The sequence below is a fragment of the Hyalella azteca genome, unplaced genomic scaffold, assembly GCF_000764305.2.
Source record: "Hyalella azteca isolate HAZT.00-mixed unplaced genomic scaffold, Hazt_2.0.2 contig1120, whole genome shotgun sequence".
NCBI lineage: Eukaryota > Metazoa > Arthropoda > Malacostraca > Amphipoda > Hyalellidae > Hyalella > Hyalella azteca.
Genome location: NW_025931451.1, coordinates 19080 through 34757, shown reverse-complemented (window position 1 = coordinate 34757; position 15678 = coordinate 19080). Strand labels below are relative to the sequence as shown.

The following is a 15678-nucleotide window of genomic DNA, read 5'->3' as shown; positions in this document are numbered from 1 at the left end:
TTTCCTACTAAACACAGCAATCCCCCAATTGTGGCCTTTTCCTGTGTGTATCATTAGTGTTTAAAACAATCTTACATTAGTTTTACCTAGCCAAAAACCCTAACATAACCTAACCGAACTGAACACAGCCTGACATATCCTACCTGTCCTAACCTAATCTTACCTCACTTAACCTTACTTCACCTAACCTTACCTTGCCTAACCTTACCTAACCCAACACAACCTAACCTAACTTAACCTATCCTAACCTAACCTAACCTGAACTAACTTTGCCGTACCCTAATCAACCCTAACTTAACCACCCTATGTGATTGTCGCCATAGGAACTTGTTCCTGGCTTGAACCTAACCTCAGCAAATGACGTATATTTTACGACATGTTTAATTTCCTACCTATTCTATTTCGATTCCGTGCATGATTNCTTTTTTGGGGATTTTGGGGGGGAAGGAGTGGGAATTTCGGAAATCCGACAAGAAGGTTTGGTAGAAAAAATATGCGTACGTCTCTGTGCCAATTTTCATGAGATTCTAACGGTTGAGCTCCTGGGAAAAACGGCTCGAGTGAAAACTTTGACCTCAAACCCCCCTGTACGTGATTATACAGCAGCAGCATATCAAAAGTGGAGAGTATAAGTTTAGCGTCCGCTTCGCGCCCGCTTCGCTGGCTGTAGGCACACAGAAAGTGAGCCGCTCCTGCCGAACGAGCTTCCAATACGATCAGGCAAAAAATTTAACAACAGCACAAAATGGTTGCGTTGTAGTGCAGTTAATTTATATAAATCGGGCAAATATTCTATACTGCGGCCACGTGGCCTTTTAAACATCACTGATAAGCAAATTAATGTTACACTTTGCCACATTCAAAACAGTATCTCAGAAAGGAGCCATAGTCAGAAATTTTCGAAAACTTTAGCATAAAAGATCTTAAAATGGGAGACTAATAGAGATTTGGGTTCATAGTGTGGCACCAGAATTCTCCAATTTTTTTTGTAGAGACCTGTGTTGTCACCGTTGTGCACGCGCGAACAAAATTCTGCATATGCAGCATTGACTTATGCATACATTTAATTTAATACTACTAATTTAATTTATATTAATACTAATGATTGTATAATATCTATTTCATATATATCCAAAAACTTTTTTATCGGAGGGAATGCCGAGCATCATGGTTTTCGTATCTGTCGTCCGGTCCAATTAATGACACCTTTTTCATAAAGTAAATATAGGTACCAAGAAAATCAGGAAATTTTTACAAGAGTACAAACAACAGCAAATTTATAGATATATATTTCAGATCAACTTCCGCACTATTTTCATATAGAATATTAAGTTATTGGCAAAATCATATGATAAAATGTCACCCGTAGCTTTGTTTGAGAGTTCGAGAAACTGCCGCCAAAATTTGACGGCCTTTTCCAGTCGCGAGTCGAGCCTCGGTTGACGTTACGGACAAAACGGATGACTGTAAGTGCCACTAAGTGGTTATTTTAATTTATTGTATTTTTCGTTATTCTTATACTTGAATCACCCTTACCTACTAGAGAACGATATAAAGCAATTTCAGCTATTGATATATTCATTTGTTGTCTGACATTATTGGCATTCCGATGCACCTCTGAGGCTGTCTCTGTGATACCGGCGGCAATACTGCGCCAATGGCTAAGGCGGCGCTAAGCTGAATTGGTGAAGTACTAGGTACCTACGCACGCTTTACAAACAAATTAGCCTGTGTGTCTTCACTCCTCAGGAATTCATGGTGGCAAACGACAGATTTTTAGAATCAGTCAATTTTTAATTTCCTCGTTTACCTACCGAAAAGTAAAACCGATTTCTTATGTATGATAGCCTAATTGATATTGCTTATTGGTGGTATCCATGAAAGTTGATAACTTGATACTTTACTAGACTTAGTACTTAGTAGTTAGTAGCCTAGTATACTTAAGACTCGAAAATGAAGTAAAAAATTAAAATAAAATTTCTCGGCTTCATCACCATGACTCAGGCTTTGTTTAAATGAAATTTTTTCTTTGTACCTAAAATGTTTAATGTAAATTACTATATATGCCATTGAGGCGGTGAGCCAGTCAGGCTCAGCCATTGCCATATGGGCCATGGCATATGGATGGAGTAATGGAGATGTACCTAGGCCCTACAGTTGTGAGGGGGTTGTTGTACTGAGGTAGTTATTGAGTTGGCTGGCAATTTAATGGTTTTGTAGTTACTTCCTATAGGATTGTAGGATTATACTAGGATAATAGAAGTGTGCAAGTCCAAGGCTTATGTGTGTTTAGCCTATTTGCTTCATGATAATTAGGATAGGTAAATAAGACCTGCAAACAAGGGTTAAGCATTACTGCATTAGAATTACTTTAGTACACAATGACAACAATGACAACATGGGTTAAATAATTCATAAGCTGCATTTTTTTTAATTCAAATCCACATAAATTAAATTCATGATAAATTTAAATTTAATTCACATTAAGTCTGACAACTCATCTTTACATTTTATCAAAACAGTAATTTAGGGGATTAACTTCCTAAAAATCCAACCTAGTTCTTTTTGATCATTAACATTTCAATCAGTAACCCAAAAATTCATTCCATTTAACGTTGCCTAAAGTTTCCCAATTAAGTTTATCTAGGATTGAATATCTCTCACTTGAACAATACTAATGAGTAATGAATATTATGACTTCAATATTAATGAATCTAACTGAATCAAAATCAATAATCAAATAATTACATAAATAAACAACTAATAATTTAATAATCAATCAATAATCAATTACCTAATAAATAATCAGTCCATAATCAATATCACATAATCAAAATTGAAATAGATCAAAATTTCAATACACAATGAAGCAAACCCAGATTAATTAGTCTCCCTATTATGAATATGACTTTGCAAATTGCAGATGTTACATATATCATGCTGGCATCTATGCTTGCTCCTCCTGCCCATGGGCCACTTGATGATTGTCATTAAAAACAATATAATTCTTGTCTGAACTACATTTCGTGTGGTTCAATATACACATGATGACCGTGAAACTATTTTTAGATGCTGGGGAAATGTGGTTTTTTAATTAAATATAATCTTTCTACTGAAGGCTGGCAACTTGAACCTTACCTAAGAAAGCATAGAATGATGAGATATGTGGAAATTTCAGTAGGTATGAACAATTATAAGATATTTACTCCAATGTATTTATCAAAATTTTGTTTTTGGAATCCTAAATCTCAGTTGAAAAATTTATCAAATACAGTCACTGCACACATTTTTTCATATAATTCAAAATTAAACATAAAAATATAAGGAGCAATAATAAAGATTCAATATAATTAAATTCAGTCAAGTTACCTTGAATAATTTAGTTAATAATGCTAGTTCTATTTAAAAAAATGAGATATTATCCTAAATTTTGTGGTCCAATTCAAAACTTTCGTGTATATAAATGCTTAAGTGTGAATTTTTGGGCATAGCAGGGGGTGATGCTATGTAGTATGTACAAAACTATGGTCAGATGATTGGCAGCTAGTCATGATGACATTGCCTCAAACACAAACTTGAGGAGGTGGCTATGGGACTTTTTGGGAAGAAATTTTAAGTGTCCATGTATGGTAACTTGCCCATGGAAGGCTTGAGTGCTGTGGCATTGACAGTATACAGGCAGCTTAAATAATGAACAAAATAATAAAACTGAAGAATGATCAAAAATACATATGTTATGTGTGTCACTGTGCAGTGAGAAATAATAATATATTTTTGAAGCATATATTGTAATTATTAATTAAGTTGTTGGACTGTGTTTCTGTCATGGAATATTTCTCTGTAGCCCAGAGAAATAAGTAGAGTACCCAGAGAAAAAAGTAGAGACCCAGTTATAGTGTTTGATCAAATGTGATGTGTATCTTCATTTATTCATTCTCCTAAATTCCATTATAAATTATGACAAATTGCCATTTTAACCATATTATACCAATTTCCAGTTATTCTTCACTTGAATGTTGATACAAAGCTTTTATTATGAAACTGCAACATTGTGAGTTTTGCATCTTGCGTAACTTCTATCTCTGAACTGTCAATTTTTACAATTCTGAACTAATATATGCAAAAGTTTCAGCTGTATATTGAAAAATTCAATTCTTAACTTTTTTTAATATTTAAGCCTAACATTGAGAAGTTAAAGAATGTTGTTGCTTAAAATTCCCTTCCAAAAAAAAGTTACCAAGAAGGCTGAGCAAGACTCAGTTTGTGCTTGAGGCTGAATTATAGTGCCTTTATAATCAGCCACCATCTGCAAAGTATTAAAATTATATGCATTTGAAGGAAAGTAGTTCTTCAGACAATAAAATTGTAAATAGTTTTTCACATTTTTAAGAGACATAATTACCAATATCTAGTTAATTAATAATAGTAAACTAATGTAATTAAAGTTAGATAGATTTTGCTTTAATTATCATGTTCTAATTTGAACAATAGGACTTTTTTGCTCTAATGATTGTAGTTGAGAAAATAATATTTACTTATTTAATTTTAATACTTAATTTTGAACCATGAATATTTAAATGCTCTTAGCAATAGGTCATACATTATTGCACAATCTAGAGAAATTCTGCATATTTTTGTTGTTGCAAGGTATTGATTTAGATATTTTGCTAATTTTTAAATGAGCCTATAGACTAAATGAGTCTAACATGCATCAGGCTCTAAGTGCCCTGGTATTGCTGCCTGATGGATGCATCATACCCTAAAGCTGGATTGAGTTGGCCTTCCTCTTTAATGTTATATATTTCAAGATTGTCTTCATAGATTGGCTATATAAGTGGTTTAATTGAGCTAAATTATAAATAATATATGAAATTGTTAATAGATTGATTCATATGCTTGTGATTATTTTCTGTGGACATGCATTTTATTTGGCTCTATTAGGAATTTTCAACTCGTGATGAAGATAAACTCCAAAATATAATTTCATGTGATAAATACATAAATAAAAATCAAAAAGATAGATACATTTTTGTGGAATATTTACATTTTAATTATTGAATCATTGCTAGTGAGTAAGCAATATGTTGACCTGAATCTTGAAGCAACTGATTAATTAAGAATTAAAAGCAGGTAGAACAAATTCAGATAATTTGTGGTGTTTCAGAGAATACAATTATTTTACTCCCATCATAATAGAGCCATCACTCAATTTTCCCCTGCCTAGAATAAAGTACCTATAGATTACCTTACAATAATATCTATTCTAGTAAATGTGGCTATGTTGATATTTGAGAAATTGAGATAGAAATTGTGAGTATTTCAGTTCACTCAGTAGAGTTTATTTCTACCTGAAATAAATTACTTTTACTTGGGTGAATGATTTTTTTATTAACGAGTGCTTTCTCTAACCATCATGAACTTTATATACTCTTGTTTGCAATTGGTACAATTCAATGAAAGGAGTCTGTTTGAATTTCCATGTGCTGTGTATAAATATTTTATCATAATCTATCAATTAATTGTGTGCATGTAATTTTTTCTTTGGATTAGAATTCATTGTCTGAGTGTAAAATTTGTAGTCAAGTCTTAATATGAAAATTGACTTGCAAAATTGTTTAGGTAGTTTTTCTATGGCACTACCTTGAATAGACATTTTTATTTTGATGTAAAACCAATGAGTTATCTAAATGAATTTTTAACATCTTTCCTGCTGGTATATAGTGAACTTGAATCAACAAAAAGCTCTGGAGTTGAAAAATAAATCAATTATTCAGAATCCACTGTAAAAGGCATCAGAAAATAAAGTTGAATGTTTGATATTTTGTTAGATCTGATGTGATGAATGAAATGAGTCTAACATGAAAACGTGTCTTATGACTCTATTTGTTCTGATAAATTGTTCTTTGTCATAGTGAAAATATTATAAAACATGATGTTTCATATGTACAGCTTTCATTTTATTCTGCATACTTTTTCTACTACAAACATGAGAATGTGATTGTCAGACCTTCTTCATTGGCCCTCACTGTACGCACTGTATTAGCGAATCGTGTGTCCATTTATATTTCTGGGACTACATATATTTCATTGTTTCTAGTTGAGTAATTTTAATTTTTTTTTTCATGCGTAATATTTATCATTTGTCTCATTTGACCAGGTCCGTTGAGTCAGCTCCAGGGGAAAATTGACCATAGCCAGTGAAGAAAATAGCTATCCAGGGGCTGTTGGAGCTTGCAGTGAACTAGTGTATCCACCCAAGCAACATATGATGGCAGCCTCCCAGTCATCGCAGTCAACCTCCGCCGCATCTCTTCCTCAGAGCAGGCAGCATTTGACTGAGAATGTCGCATCGCCGTTGAGTCTGACTTTCCTGGAGCATGAACTGGAGAAGTATGGCTCGTGGTCCACGAACAACGATAAGATGCAGTGGCTCAAAGAACCTGCGTCTTCTATGGCTGAAGCTACAAGCTCAAGCAGCGAGGCCGTGAAGACCGAGGCTGGTTTGGAAAACTGCCAGCAGAATTTAGGCAGCCTTGCATCCATCTGGGATACACCGCCCATTCAGACAGGAGATGTGTTACCAGATCTGTTCAATCTTGCTGTGCAGCTAGCGAGCGTTTCTGATACCACTGCAAGCAATGATCCTATTTTCAACGGCTTTGACGACATGTTTAATAACGGTGTAGCATCCATCCAAGCTTCTGGAGCGGGGACTCGTAATTCTGCTGTGAACGCGTCAGAAATCAAATGCGATGGTACGAAGTCTATTGTGAAGCAACAGGAACCGTTCAGACCTGAGCTAATTAATAAATGGTTGCTTGATGGAGATTCTTCAAGCTCGTCTCACAGTTCGGACTCGGCTACTCTCAACTTTGTATCCCCTGGGAGAGGCAGTGCGTCTTCTCATAATACATCAGTGGCATCTCCATGCACCTCTTACGTGGCATCTCCATGCACCTCTTACGTGGCTGAGGGATACCCTGCCAGGAGCCATTTCAGTTGTACCTCTGCTAACAGCACACCAGCAGCTACACCTACTAGGGTCACTGATGGGAATTTCTTTGGGACACCTCCGTTCAGAATGAACTTCACACCTAATGGTAGTGCTGTGAACTCGCCTAGGGATTCAAATAAATGGAGGGCTGTTGGTAGTCCGCCTTATTCATCTCCTACTGTTACGAGCTGCGGTAGTCTCAACAAGTGTGGTAAATTTGACGGAAAGCCCAAGCTTCTGTGTCGTAATCTCAACAACCAATGGGCGATGTGGCCTACAAAGAATGACGCTGGAAATCCTGACCCCAACGATCTCCGTTCCAGCTCAGGTGAAACTACGCCTAACAAAAATCATCCGAATTTAAAGTACCACTCGGCTGCTGGAGGCAATAACATAAAAGAGGAGCTTGGCCAACATTTCACTTATGAAGTCGTTGGCAAGGAAAACTTCGCTGCTCCTAACAATGTGAACAAGACAAATGTCATGAACCAAAAGACGGAACGAACTCAAATGTGGCGACAACCACTTTCTACTTTGTCATGTGCAAACCTTAACGTTTCATCCAATGCTCTAGTGACTGAGCAGGAACTGAAAGAATACCACCCTTATAAAGAGCGGTCTGTTAATGCTCATTCTGTCGGGGAGGCACCTTCAAGTTATCCAAATGAAACTTACCCGGCATTTTTCCAGTCACACCAGGCACCTTCTCCTCTGAATAACTCCGGTGCTTCTGCCGCGCAGTGCTTCGCGACTAGTAACGTGCCTCCAAATTTACGCACGCATTACAATGGAACGTTTCTGCCAAACCTCGTGATGGGTCCGCCCGAACGCCCAGCGCTGCCTCACCCTGGCGACCGAATGATGCCTGCTGCACAGCAGCAACTCCAACCGTTTCCATGTCGCGGCCAAAATGCTGGTTCGTGGCTACTCGCATAACATCGCTCTAACTACTGGATCTTGTCTATATTTGTTAACGTAGAGCTGCATACTACGTTTATTACAATGCAACTACAAGTCATTTGTGGTGTTGAAGATTAACCATTTCACGTTCATTAACGACTTTTGATTGGTATTTAATCCAAAAAAATATTCCATGCACTGCAGGTCAAAATCCTCATACTTGATGCAATAAAACGTTTACTTAATGTAATAGGTACCTAATGTGTTTATCGAATTCATACAATTGTAGGTTTTTCATGTTTAGATTGAGTAACAGGATTAGATGGACTGCGCTATATTTTGAATCTCAAATTAAAGCTTTTAAATCGCCCAATTCTTGTGAGGTTTCATTCTAGGTAAGTTGTGAAATGTTTTCAGTGTTTGATATTATTTTCCAGTTGCATTCCTTTAATAAACAGCACATAAGTAAATTTAATGTATATCGTTGCATAATTCAGTTTCTGGACAATGTTCTAGAGCTGGTATCGCTGATGCAAGAGCTGGCCGTGGTGCAGAACATCGAGGTCCCAGCCATGCAGCTCCGCAGTCCTCCCGCCAAGCCAAGCGCTCCTGTGACAGATGTCAACGATTCTCCGAATAAAGGATGCGTTTTCTGCAAGAACAACGGCTACCATTCCACCTTCTATAAAGCCCATTCGCTCAAGGTGAGACGTTCTACAGTCTACATTGCATGACCCTAAACTTGTGTTGCAAAAACTTCCTTAGAAACTGGGGCGTGAAACTTCTGTGCTAAGTCCTTTGTTAAGGTATTTACTTATCTTTGACCATGATCATGTAGTAGTTATTGAATACTTCGAAGATTTTGGACTATTTAAATGCGTTTTGAAACTCGCGAAATTGTCTCACATCAACTATTTTTAAGATCTCCAACATCCATGGCATCTTAGGCAGCCATTATATTTTGTGCGAATTGTTTGTCGAAACATTTCAATGATCCTAAGACAATTACTTTTTTTGCAACTTAACAGCTTCGTACAGCATTCAAACCTGACGTTTCATCAAAAATTCTGTTAAGATTTCAGTGTTCGTTTATCATTCTTCCCAACTGGCTTTCGATTATTATTTGTAACATCTTGCCATCAAGTCTAAGGCTTTTTATGATGAGATGTGTAGTGACTAGATAATATTCTAGTGTATAATCTCCAAGCTGAGAGATATTAGTATAGTATAGTATCTTCGGCATTTAAGGAATAGGCCTGGATAGGCCTGTCGCCGATTCTTGTGCTTTTCTTGACTAGACTGGCCTTTTGATCAGATCTTTTCAACGGACGGTAGATTTAAAATCGCTTCTAGATATCAGTTTTTCCGTAGGGTACGAGGCATTTTAAGACTGAACATATGCTCATGCATGGCCTTGTCTAGTCTGTTCTTGAACGCGTTCATACTCGGAGCGTCAACAATATCTTCAGGGAGGCTGTTCCACATGTCAGTGACTCGAAGCGAGAAGAAATGTTGTCGCGTGGATAAGTTGAAACGCAGTTTTTTTAGTTTATAGCTTCCTTTTCCTTTGAGATTATTAGGTGTAAAGCTGTACTTTGTCGCAGAGTTAATACCGTAATTATGACGATGCTCGTGAACTTTGGTCGATAGCGTCACAAATAACTAAAATAATCATCTTCGTAAGCCAGTTAATCATGGCCAGTCCATAACTATAAAAATGTTCCGATGATTTTACAATAGTTTTAAGCCCTAATAAGGTTAAATAATATAATTCTTTAAGTCATAGAATAAGAGTAAGCTAAAAATCTTCTTCTCGCGACTCTGGCAACATCGGTAACCGAGCTCCAGAACCGTTACAGGCTATTCGAAATAAGACGCGCTGCCGTTCGGTGATACCAAAATTACTATAGGATAGCTTGCGAATAACACTGGATTGTTTGGATTTCATACTCTTGTTTGGATTTCATACGTGAAGAAATTTACCTCATGCTTGTATCACCACGTTACATAGTCTGGCAGAACCTGAAATAATAAAGAAGAAAAACCCAGACGCTCTTAATTTAGATCCCCATATCACCTGAATTCCTCCGGTTACCCCGACCACGCTACTAGCCATATTGTTACCACATTACCGGTTACACATTCCTCCCTTAGATGTTATACTGCCTTAAGGCGCTTATCAAGAGCCTTGAGGCCTCGGACAGGCTTAACTCGTCCCCATGGGCTTCTACAAATTAGGTTCTACTTGTACTCCACTCGTGAATGAGATGACAATCTGACTTTTTCTATGTTTATCCAGCTATTTTATTGCAAACGGTGAACCGTAACGAAAAATATGAAGACTTTGTATTTAAGTTAGGACGTTAAACGTTCTCACTTGAGCTGTCCATTTCAGGATGAACGAGGATTTTGCACGTGTCCTGTACTGCGGACGTACGTGTGTCCGTTGTGCGGGTCATCAGGAAACTCGGCACACACCCTCAAGTATTGCCCCTTCAACACTGTGACTGGAGGCGATCCAGTGGCGGCAGGCTTACCTCCTGGCAAAGTCACCAATTGGCGCAACGTCGCTCACATGATGGCTGTCACCAGCAAGCCTCCACCTGCTGACATCTTCTGGCGCCCATAATTGCGTTCACTCTTGCAAATTTACCTTGATGCCATAAGTGATGTTTCAAATTGTTTGCATTTTCTAGAAAATTATTATCCGAATGATACCGCGGATACCGAATCAAATGAGCCTTATTTCATGACAATTTTTTGTTTTACCACTGTAAAATGAGTCTATCTAGTTTTAAACTTTGTCAATTATTATTCTACCGTCTTTGCACTAAGTAATTTTTTCATGTAAACCAATAGAGTAATCGAAAATTTATTGTGAAGAACTCGTTTGGTGAACTCCAATTAAAATTGGGCATGCGTGTTCTATTGGTATTGAGTTGTTTTGTGCGAGGGGGACAAAATGGGTACGTATAAGTTAAAATACTTGTTGTTTAGAATCGTAACCTAAATATGGCATCAATGCAACAAGGTTAAATTGGCATGTTTAAGGTGGACGCCAATTTTAACGAATCGGGTGCGCGTTCATAGTAATATGCAATTGGTAACGAATGAAAGATATGATTCAATTCATTTTCAAGCAGAAAACGATCATCAGCTCTTACACTTCAACGCTTTCCTTGCTAATCAAAATAAATGAACTTTTTATGTAACAAGTTATTTCCTCGTCCCTTGAAGCTAAACTTAACTTCGCCTCTTGAGTATCGTGCTCATATACTTCAACGCCTTTCTTCTTAATCAAAATGTGTTGACTTTTTATGTAATAAGTTATTTCGTCGTCGCCTGGAGCCACGCATACTTTGCTTCTAGGTTGACTCATCTCTTTCTAATTCGTAGTTTACTCCTTGGATCTTTTAACCCTGGAGCATCCTGTATCGTATTTGTATCTTCTGCTGCATCGTATCTGAGCATTTGACATTTAGCATGTTTCTGAATTACCAAATTAATAGTTGGAACAATTCTAAGTACGTTGTTTGCATAATTCAAGTCTTCACTTAATCAAATATTTTCAAAAATCTCTCTGAAAAATGGCATCAAAAATATCATGTTAATAGTATTCAAAAATTTGTATTTCAGTAATGTTTATAATGAATGTTGAGATGCTCCTTAATGTTGAGATTCATGCTCGTTATCATAAGTTAACTATAAGCTTAGTTCTTTTTGCAATGCTAAGAAATTCTTATTAAGATTTGTGTTGTATAGTTTAGACAGAAATGCTGAATCTCAGTTCCTATTTTTTGTTTCGTACTACTAATTTTTTGCAATCGTTTCACCGTATCGAGATAGCCTTTTATTCTGCTGTTTATTTATGAGACGACGTCTCGCTGAGCCGTTTAGCTGAGGATTCTCGCTTCATGTTTTAGCTTGTGACCAAGGATCTGGTTCAAGAGTTGGACCTGCGAAGTTTTCTGGATAACAGTTCCTACACCATTTATTTATAGCCATTATGTAACCACTAACCAGTCTTGTTTGTTTCTAGGTAAGATCTTAGGCTTGCCTTCCACTTAAGTACCATTCATGACGAAAGTGTTACGCTTGCCTCATACTTTAGTACCATTCATGACGAATGTCTTAGGCTTACCTTACACTTTAGTACCATTCATGACGAATGTCTTAGGCTTACCTTACACTTTAGTACCATTCATGACGAAATTCTTAGGCTTGCCTTACACTTTCGTATCATTCATGACGAAAGGGGCTGCCTCCTGGACCATGTTCTCTCATTGCTTTATTGTTGCTCTACTGCACGGACTTCCAATCACTAAGGATTCATTCATTCGAGGTTATGAAAGTAACTTTATTTTTGAAAAACCGAAATCGTAATTTATTCGAAGTGCGAGGAAACTCCATTTTTCGTGTTCAAGTTGATCGTTTGAGAAAAGTCTTGTTATTTTTACCTAAAGTTTATACTATTTATTAACTTGAGATATGCGTGCAATGTTAGTGTTTGATGTCCGTTAATAAGAGTATATATATATATATATGAATAATCAGCATGTTTGCGTTATTTTGTCTTATCTTTTCATATCCATGAAACTTTAATATACTTCCGCCAACTTCAATTTCATTAAATTTTAGGGCTCTTCTATTGAAAGTCGAAGTTATAAATTCCAGTTTATTGCACATCCAGAAATAATAAATGAGCTGTTTTGTGCTAGCTAGTGAACGAAGATTGATGCTCTAATCCATTCGAGATTCAATGCAGAGGTTTACACAAGATTGAAGAACGGACTTGGCAGAAAACGTGTATCGGAGGAGCCTATAAGGGTATAATATATTTCTTGTGGCAATCAAAGCATAAACTGAATACAGGCTATTTTAAATACTTCTGGCACTCGACGCGTTAGATGAAATGGACATCGCCGCCGCTCACCCGTGCACTGAGGTGGCTTAGATGGCAGACGGAGAGGGTGCCGGAAGAAGGGGAAGTGAGCGAAGGTAGAGGAGTGTGGCCTAATAAGCCTCAGCCTCCACGGGACTGTTCCACAGTGAGTAGACGTTGAGGGCAGGAGGATAGAAAGGGCAGACATAGAGAAACTGGACGGACTGGAAAAGACCTTCCTACTCTGATCAAGCGTCGCTAGGAGTTCGTCTGAGTCAGAAGATTTAGGATGCAAGTGCAGCCAGGAAACTGCAGCGGTCAGAGCTAACGCTGAGCGGTAGGGGCGGGGTAGCGAGGCTTCTTCTGAGTTGACGGGAGACGAAACGGCCAAATCGCATGATGGTTTCGGGGATGGGGGCGGATGTCGTTCGGCACAAAGCTTTTGTATCCTGGAAGATTTACTGGCTGAGTTAAAGGCTGCCAAAGCCGAAAACTGCCCAATAAACAAATGCTTCTTCCAAGAGCTTAGGTTAGCTAGCGATATAAGTGGAATGATACTAGCTGGAAATCATCTAGTATATTCATTGAAACAACTTCTCTTAAGATAGTAAAAGCAGCGTCTTGTGCACTGAAGTTTTTTGTGAATTTTGTAACTCGATCTTGTGATTTGCGGGGGCGATGTTCGTGCTTGATGTCCGTTGATAAGACTATATATGTCTCTTCCATTGCATAACTCTAAAGGTAAAATATAAGTCTATAAGTACAAGATAAAAATCGAAAAAGCATCCAAATTCGAAGTACCGCTCTCCTGCTGGCGGCAATAGTTTAAATGGAAAAATAGGCAAACATTTCACTTACGAAGTCGCAAGCAAAGAATACTGCGTAGCTCCTATAGAATTTGCAGAAGACGAATATTTTAGAATAGAAGTGTCGGAACTGAAGAAATAGGCCCATGGCCTGTTGCCGATTCTTGTAATTTTCGTGACTTGATTCAAAAGGGATCCGGCCTTTGGAACCCGATCTTCCCATAACTGACGATTGATTGAGATAGCTGCTGGACTTATTGCCTGGGGCCATACTTTCAAAATTCGCTAAGTGAACGTAAGTTCTTACGCTCTATTTTCTTGTCTATGATTGGTGGATTTGGCTTGAAAGGCCGTCAATGATTGGCTGATAAACTTACGATCTCTTAACTTTTTTTGAAAGTATGGGCCTGGTCCGTAATTTCCTAGGCATTTTATGACTCAACATATGCTCCTGCATAGCTTCGTCTAGTGCTCTAGTCTGTTCTTGAAGGCGTTCATACTCGGAGCATCAACATGCTATCAGAAGGCTGGTCCGCATGTCGGTGACTGGAAGCGAGAAGAAATGTTGTCACATGGATGTGTTACAACGCAGTTTTTTCAGTTTATCGCCATGGCCCCTGGTGTTGGTTCTTGTTTCAAATGCTAGTAATCCTTCTGGGACCTTGTACAAGCCATGAGTATACATACTTGTATGCTTCAACGAGGTCCCCACGCAGACGTCGATAACTGAGGCTTGGAAGCTTCATAATCTTTAATCTTTTTTCATAGGACTTGGCTTTCAAGCCCGGAATTATCCTTGTTGCACGTCTTTGAACAGTCTATTATATTTTTGTACTTTTCAAGTTTTGGTGACCACACGGCGTTTTAAAACTCTAGGTTCGAGCGCACGACGGAGCCCTTGTTCATACTATTTCGTAGTGAGTAGGTGAAAGCCATAAGGGCAGTCGTGGTCGAGTGTCCAGGTCGAAAACCGTGTTAGTGATGGGCTAGGGGCAGGTGTTGAATGTTGATGGGTAGCAGGCATCGTTCTAGGACTTGGATGGCGAGGAAGAGCCGTTGGGTTGGTTGGTAGGATTTCGCACACTGAAGAAATTGGTCAAATATGTAATTCCAAGTGGTATGAGATATTTGAGGAGAAAGATTGTGAGTTTACTGAACCGGTGGCTTAAGTGGGACGTTATTCTCCAATATCCTCGGCCACATGCGCCAGGGACAGATTTTGAGGCTGAGGCTCTACGATCTCCAGGGTGTGAATCTGTCAAGTTTGTTGAACAAGTGTTAGGTGAAGGCCATGGTTGAACTATACAAGATTGACCCACGAGATGTTCCGTCTTTCAGTTCAGCTTTCTTGTTACGTCACGTAGCTCGAGGAACGTAAACAAACCCGTCATTCCCATGACGGATTGGTCAACTGGTTTGATCGCATTTCGGTGATTGGTTAACGCCCGTGACGTCACTGAGATCAGTGACGTCACATCCGAACAACGAACTTCATCCGCAAAAATGGGCTTCTGATGGGTCAACCTTATACTAGTTCAACCATGGGTGAAGGCAGTGAGGAGAGATACTTGAAGTGATCAGCGAGCTTTCTGTTGCTGCTGATGGATTTTCCCTCGAAGTTAATGGCGTTATTGCGGTAATGATTCGGTTGTCCGTTGAGGGCAATTATTATTGACCAGAGACGTTTGACATTGGTGTGGCGGCAGAAGATGTTGTTTTCACCGGCCTTTTTTTGGCGTCACTGGCAAGCATCTGCATCCGAGCGGTGAGGGTTGCTGAGTCTTCGGAGATGGTGTCGGCCGCACGGAGGTTATCTCGTTGCCGGGTGAAACTGATATATTTAGAGCAGCCAGGTTTTTGGGTGGATGTGGCCGTCAAAAGGAATGTTGTGGTTGCTCGGTGCGATTAGAATTTTACGAATTTTTTATTCGGCTGTCCATCCAGAGATAACAAATGGAAGCGGTTTTCTGTTCGCTAGTGAACAAAGATTGAAGTAACACCGTAATCGATTCAATATTTCTGGCTCTGAACACTTTTACTTTCAAAGTTCACTTTAGAGAATAGAATTTACCTAACAAGGAAAGTGTATTAGAATA

At 38.3% G+C, this 15678-nt stretch overlaps 1 protein-coding gene across 2 annotated transcripts; it reads left to right on the top strand.

Moving 5' to 3' along the window:
• The first annotated feature begins 1271 nt into the window (after positions 1-1271).
• On the top strand, positions 1272-10586 carry LOC108675289. 2 transcript variants are annotated; one of them, XM_018163290.2, is made up of 4 exons: positions 1272-1466; positions 6158-7910; positions 8411-8598; positions 10290-10586. In XM_018163290.2, exons 2-4 carry the CDS (start codon positions 6266-6268, stop codon positions 10521-10523), a joined length of 2067 nt encoding a protein of 688 aa, XP_018018779.1. In that variant the 5' UTR covers positions 1272-1466; positions 6158-6265; the 3' UTR covers positions 10524-10586. The 2 variants fall into 2 exon arrangements, with proteins under 2 accessions (XP_018018779.1, XP_047737608.1); XM_047881652.1 differs by lacking the exon at positions 1272-1466 and adding an exon at positions 5211-5310.
• Positions 10587-15678: the final 5092 nt, after the last annotated feature.

Bases quoted from the DNA above. Each gene is read 5' to 3' on its own strand.
- LOC108675289 (XM_018163290.2), top strand. From the start codon at position 6,266: ATGATGGCAGCCTCCCAGTCATCGCAGTCAACCTCCGCCGCATCTCTT. The intron at 7,911-8,410 runs GTTCGTGGCTAC...ACAATGTTCTAG, and splicing joins ATGTCGCGGCCAAAATGCTG to AGCTGGTATCGCTGATGCAA. The intron at 8,599-10,289 runs GTGAGACGTTCT...TGTCCATTTCAG, and splicing joins ATAAAGCCCATTCGCTCAAG to GATGAACGAGGATTTTGCAC.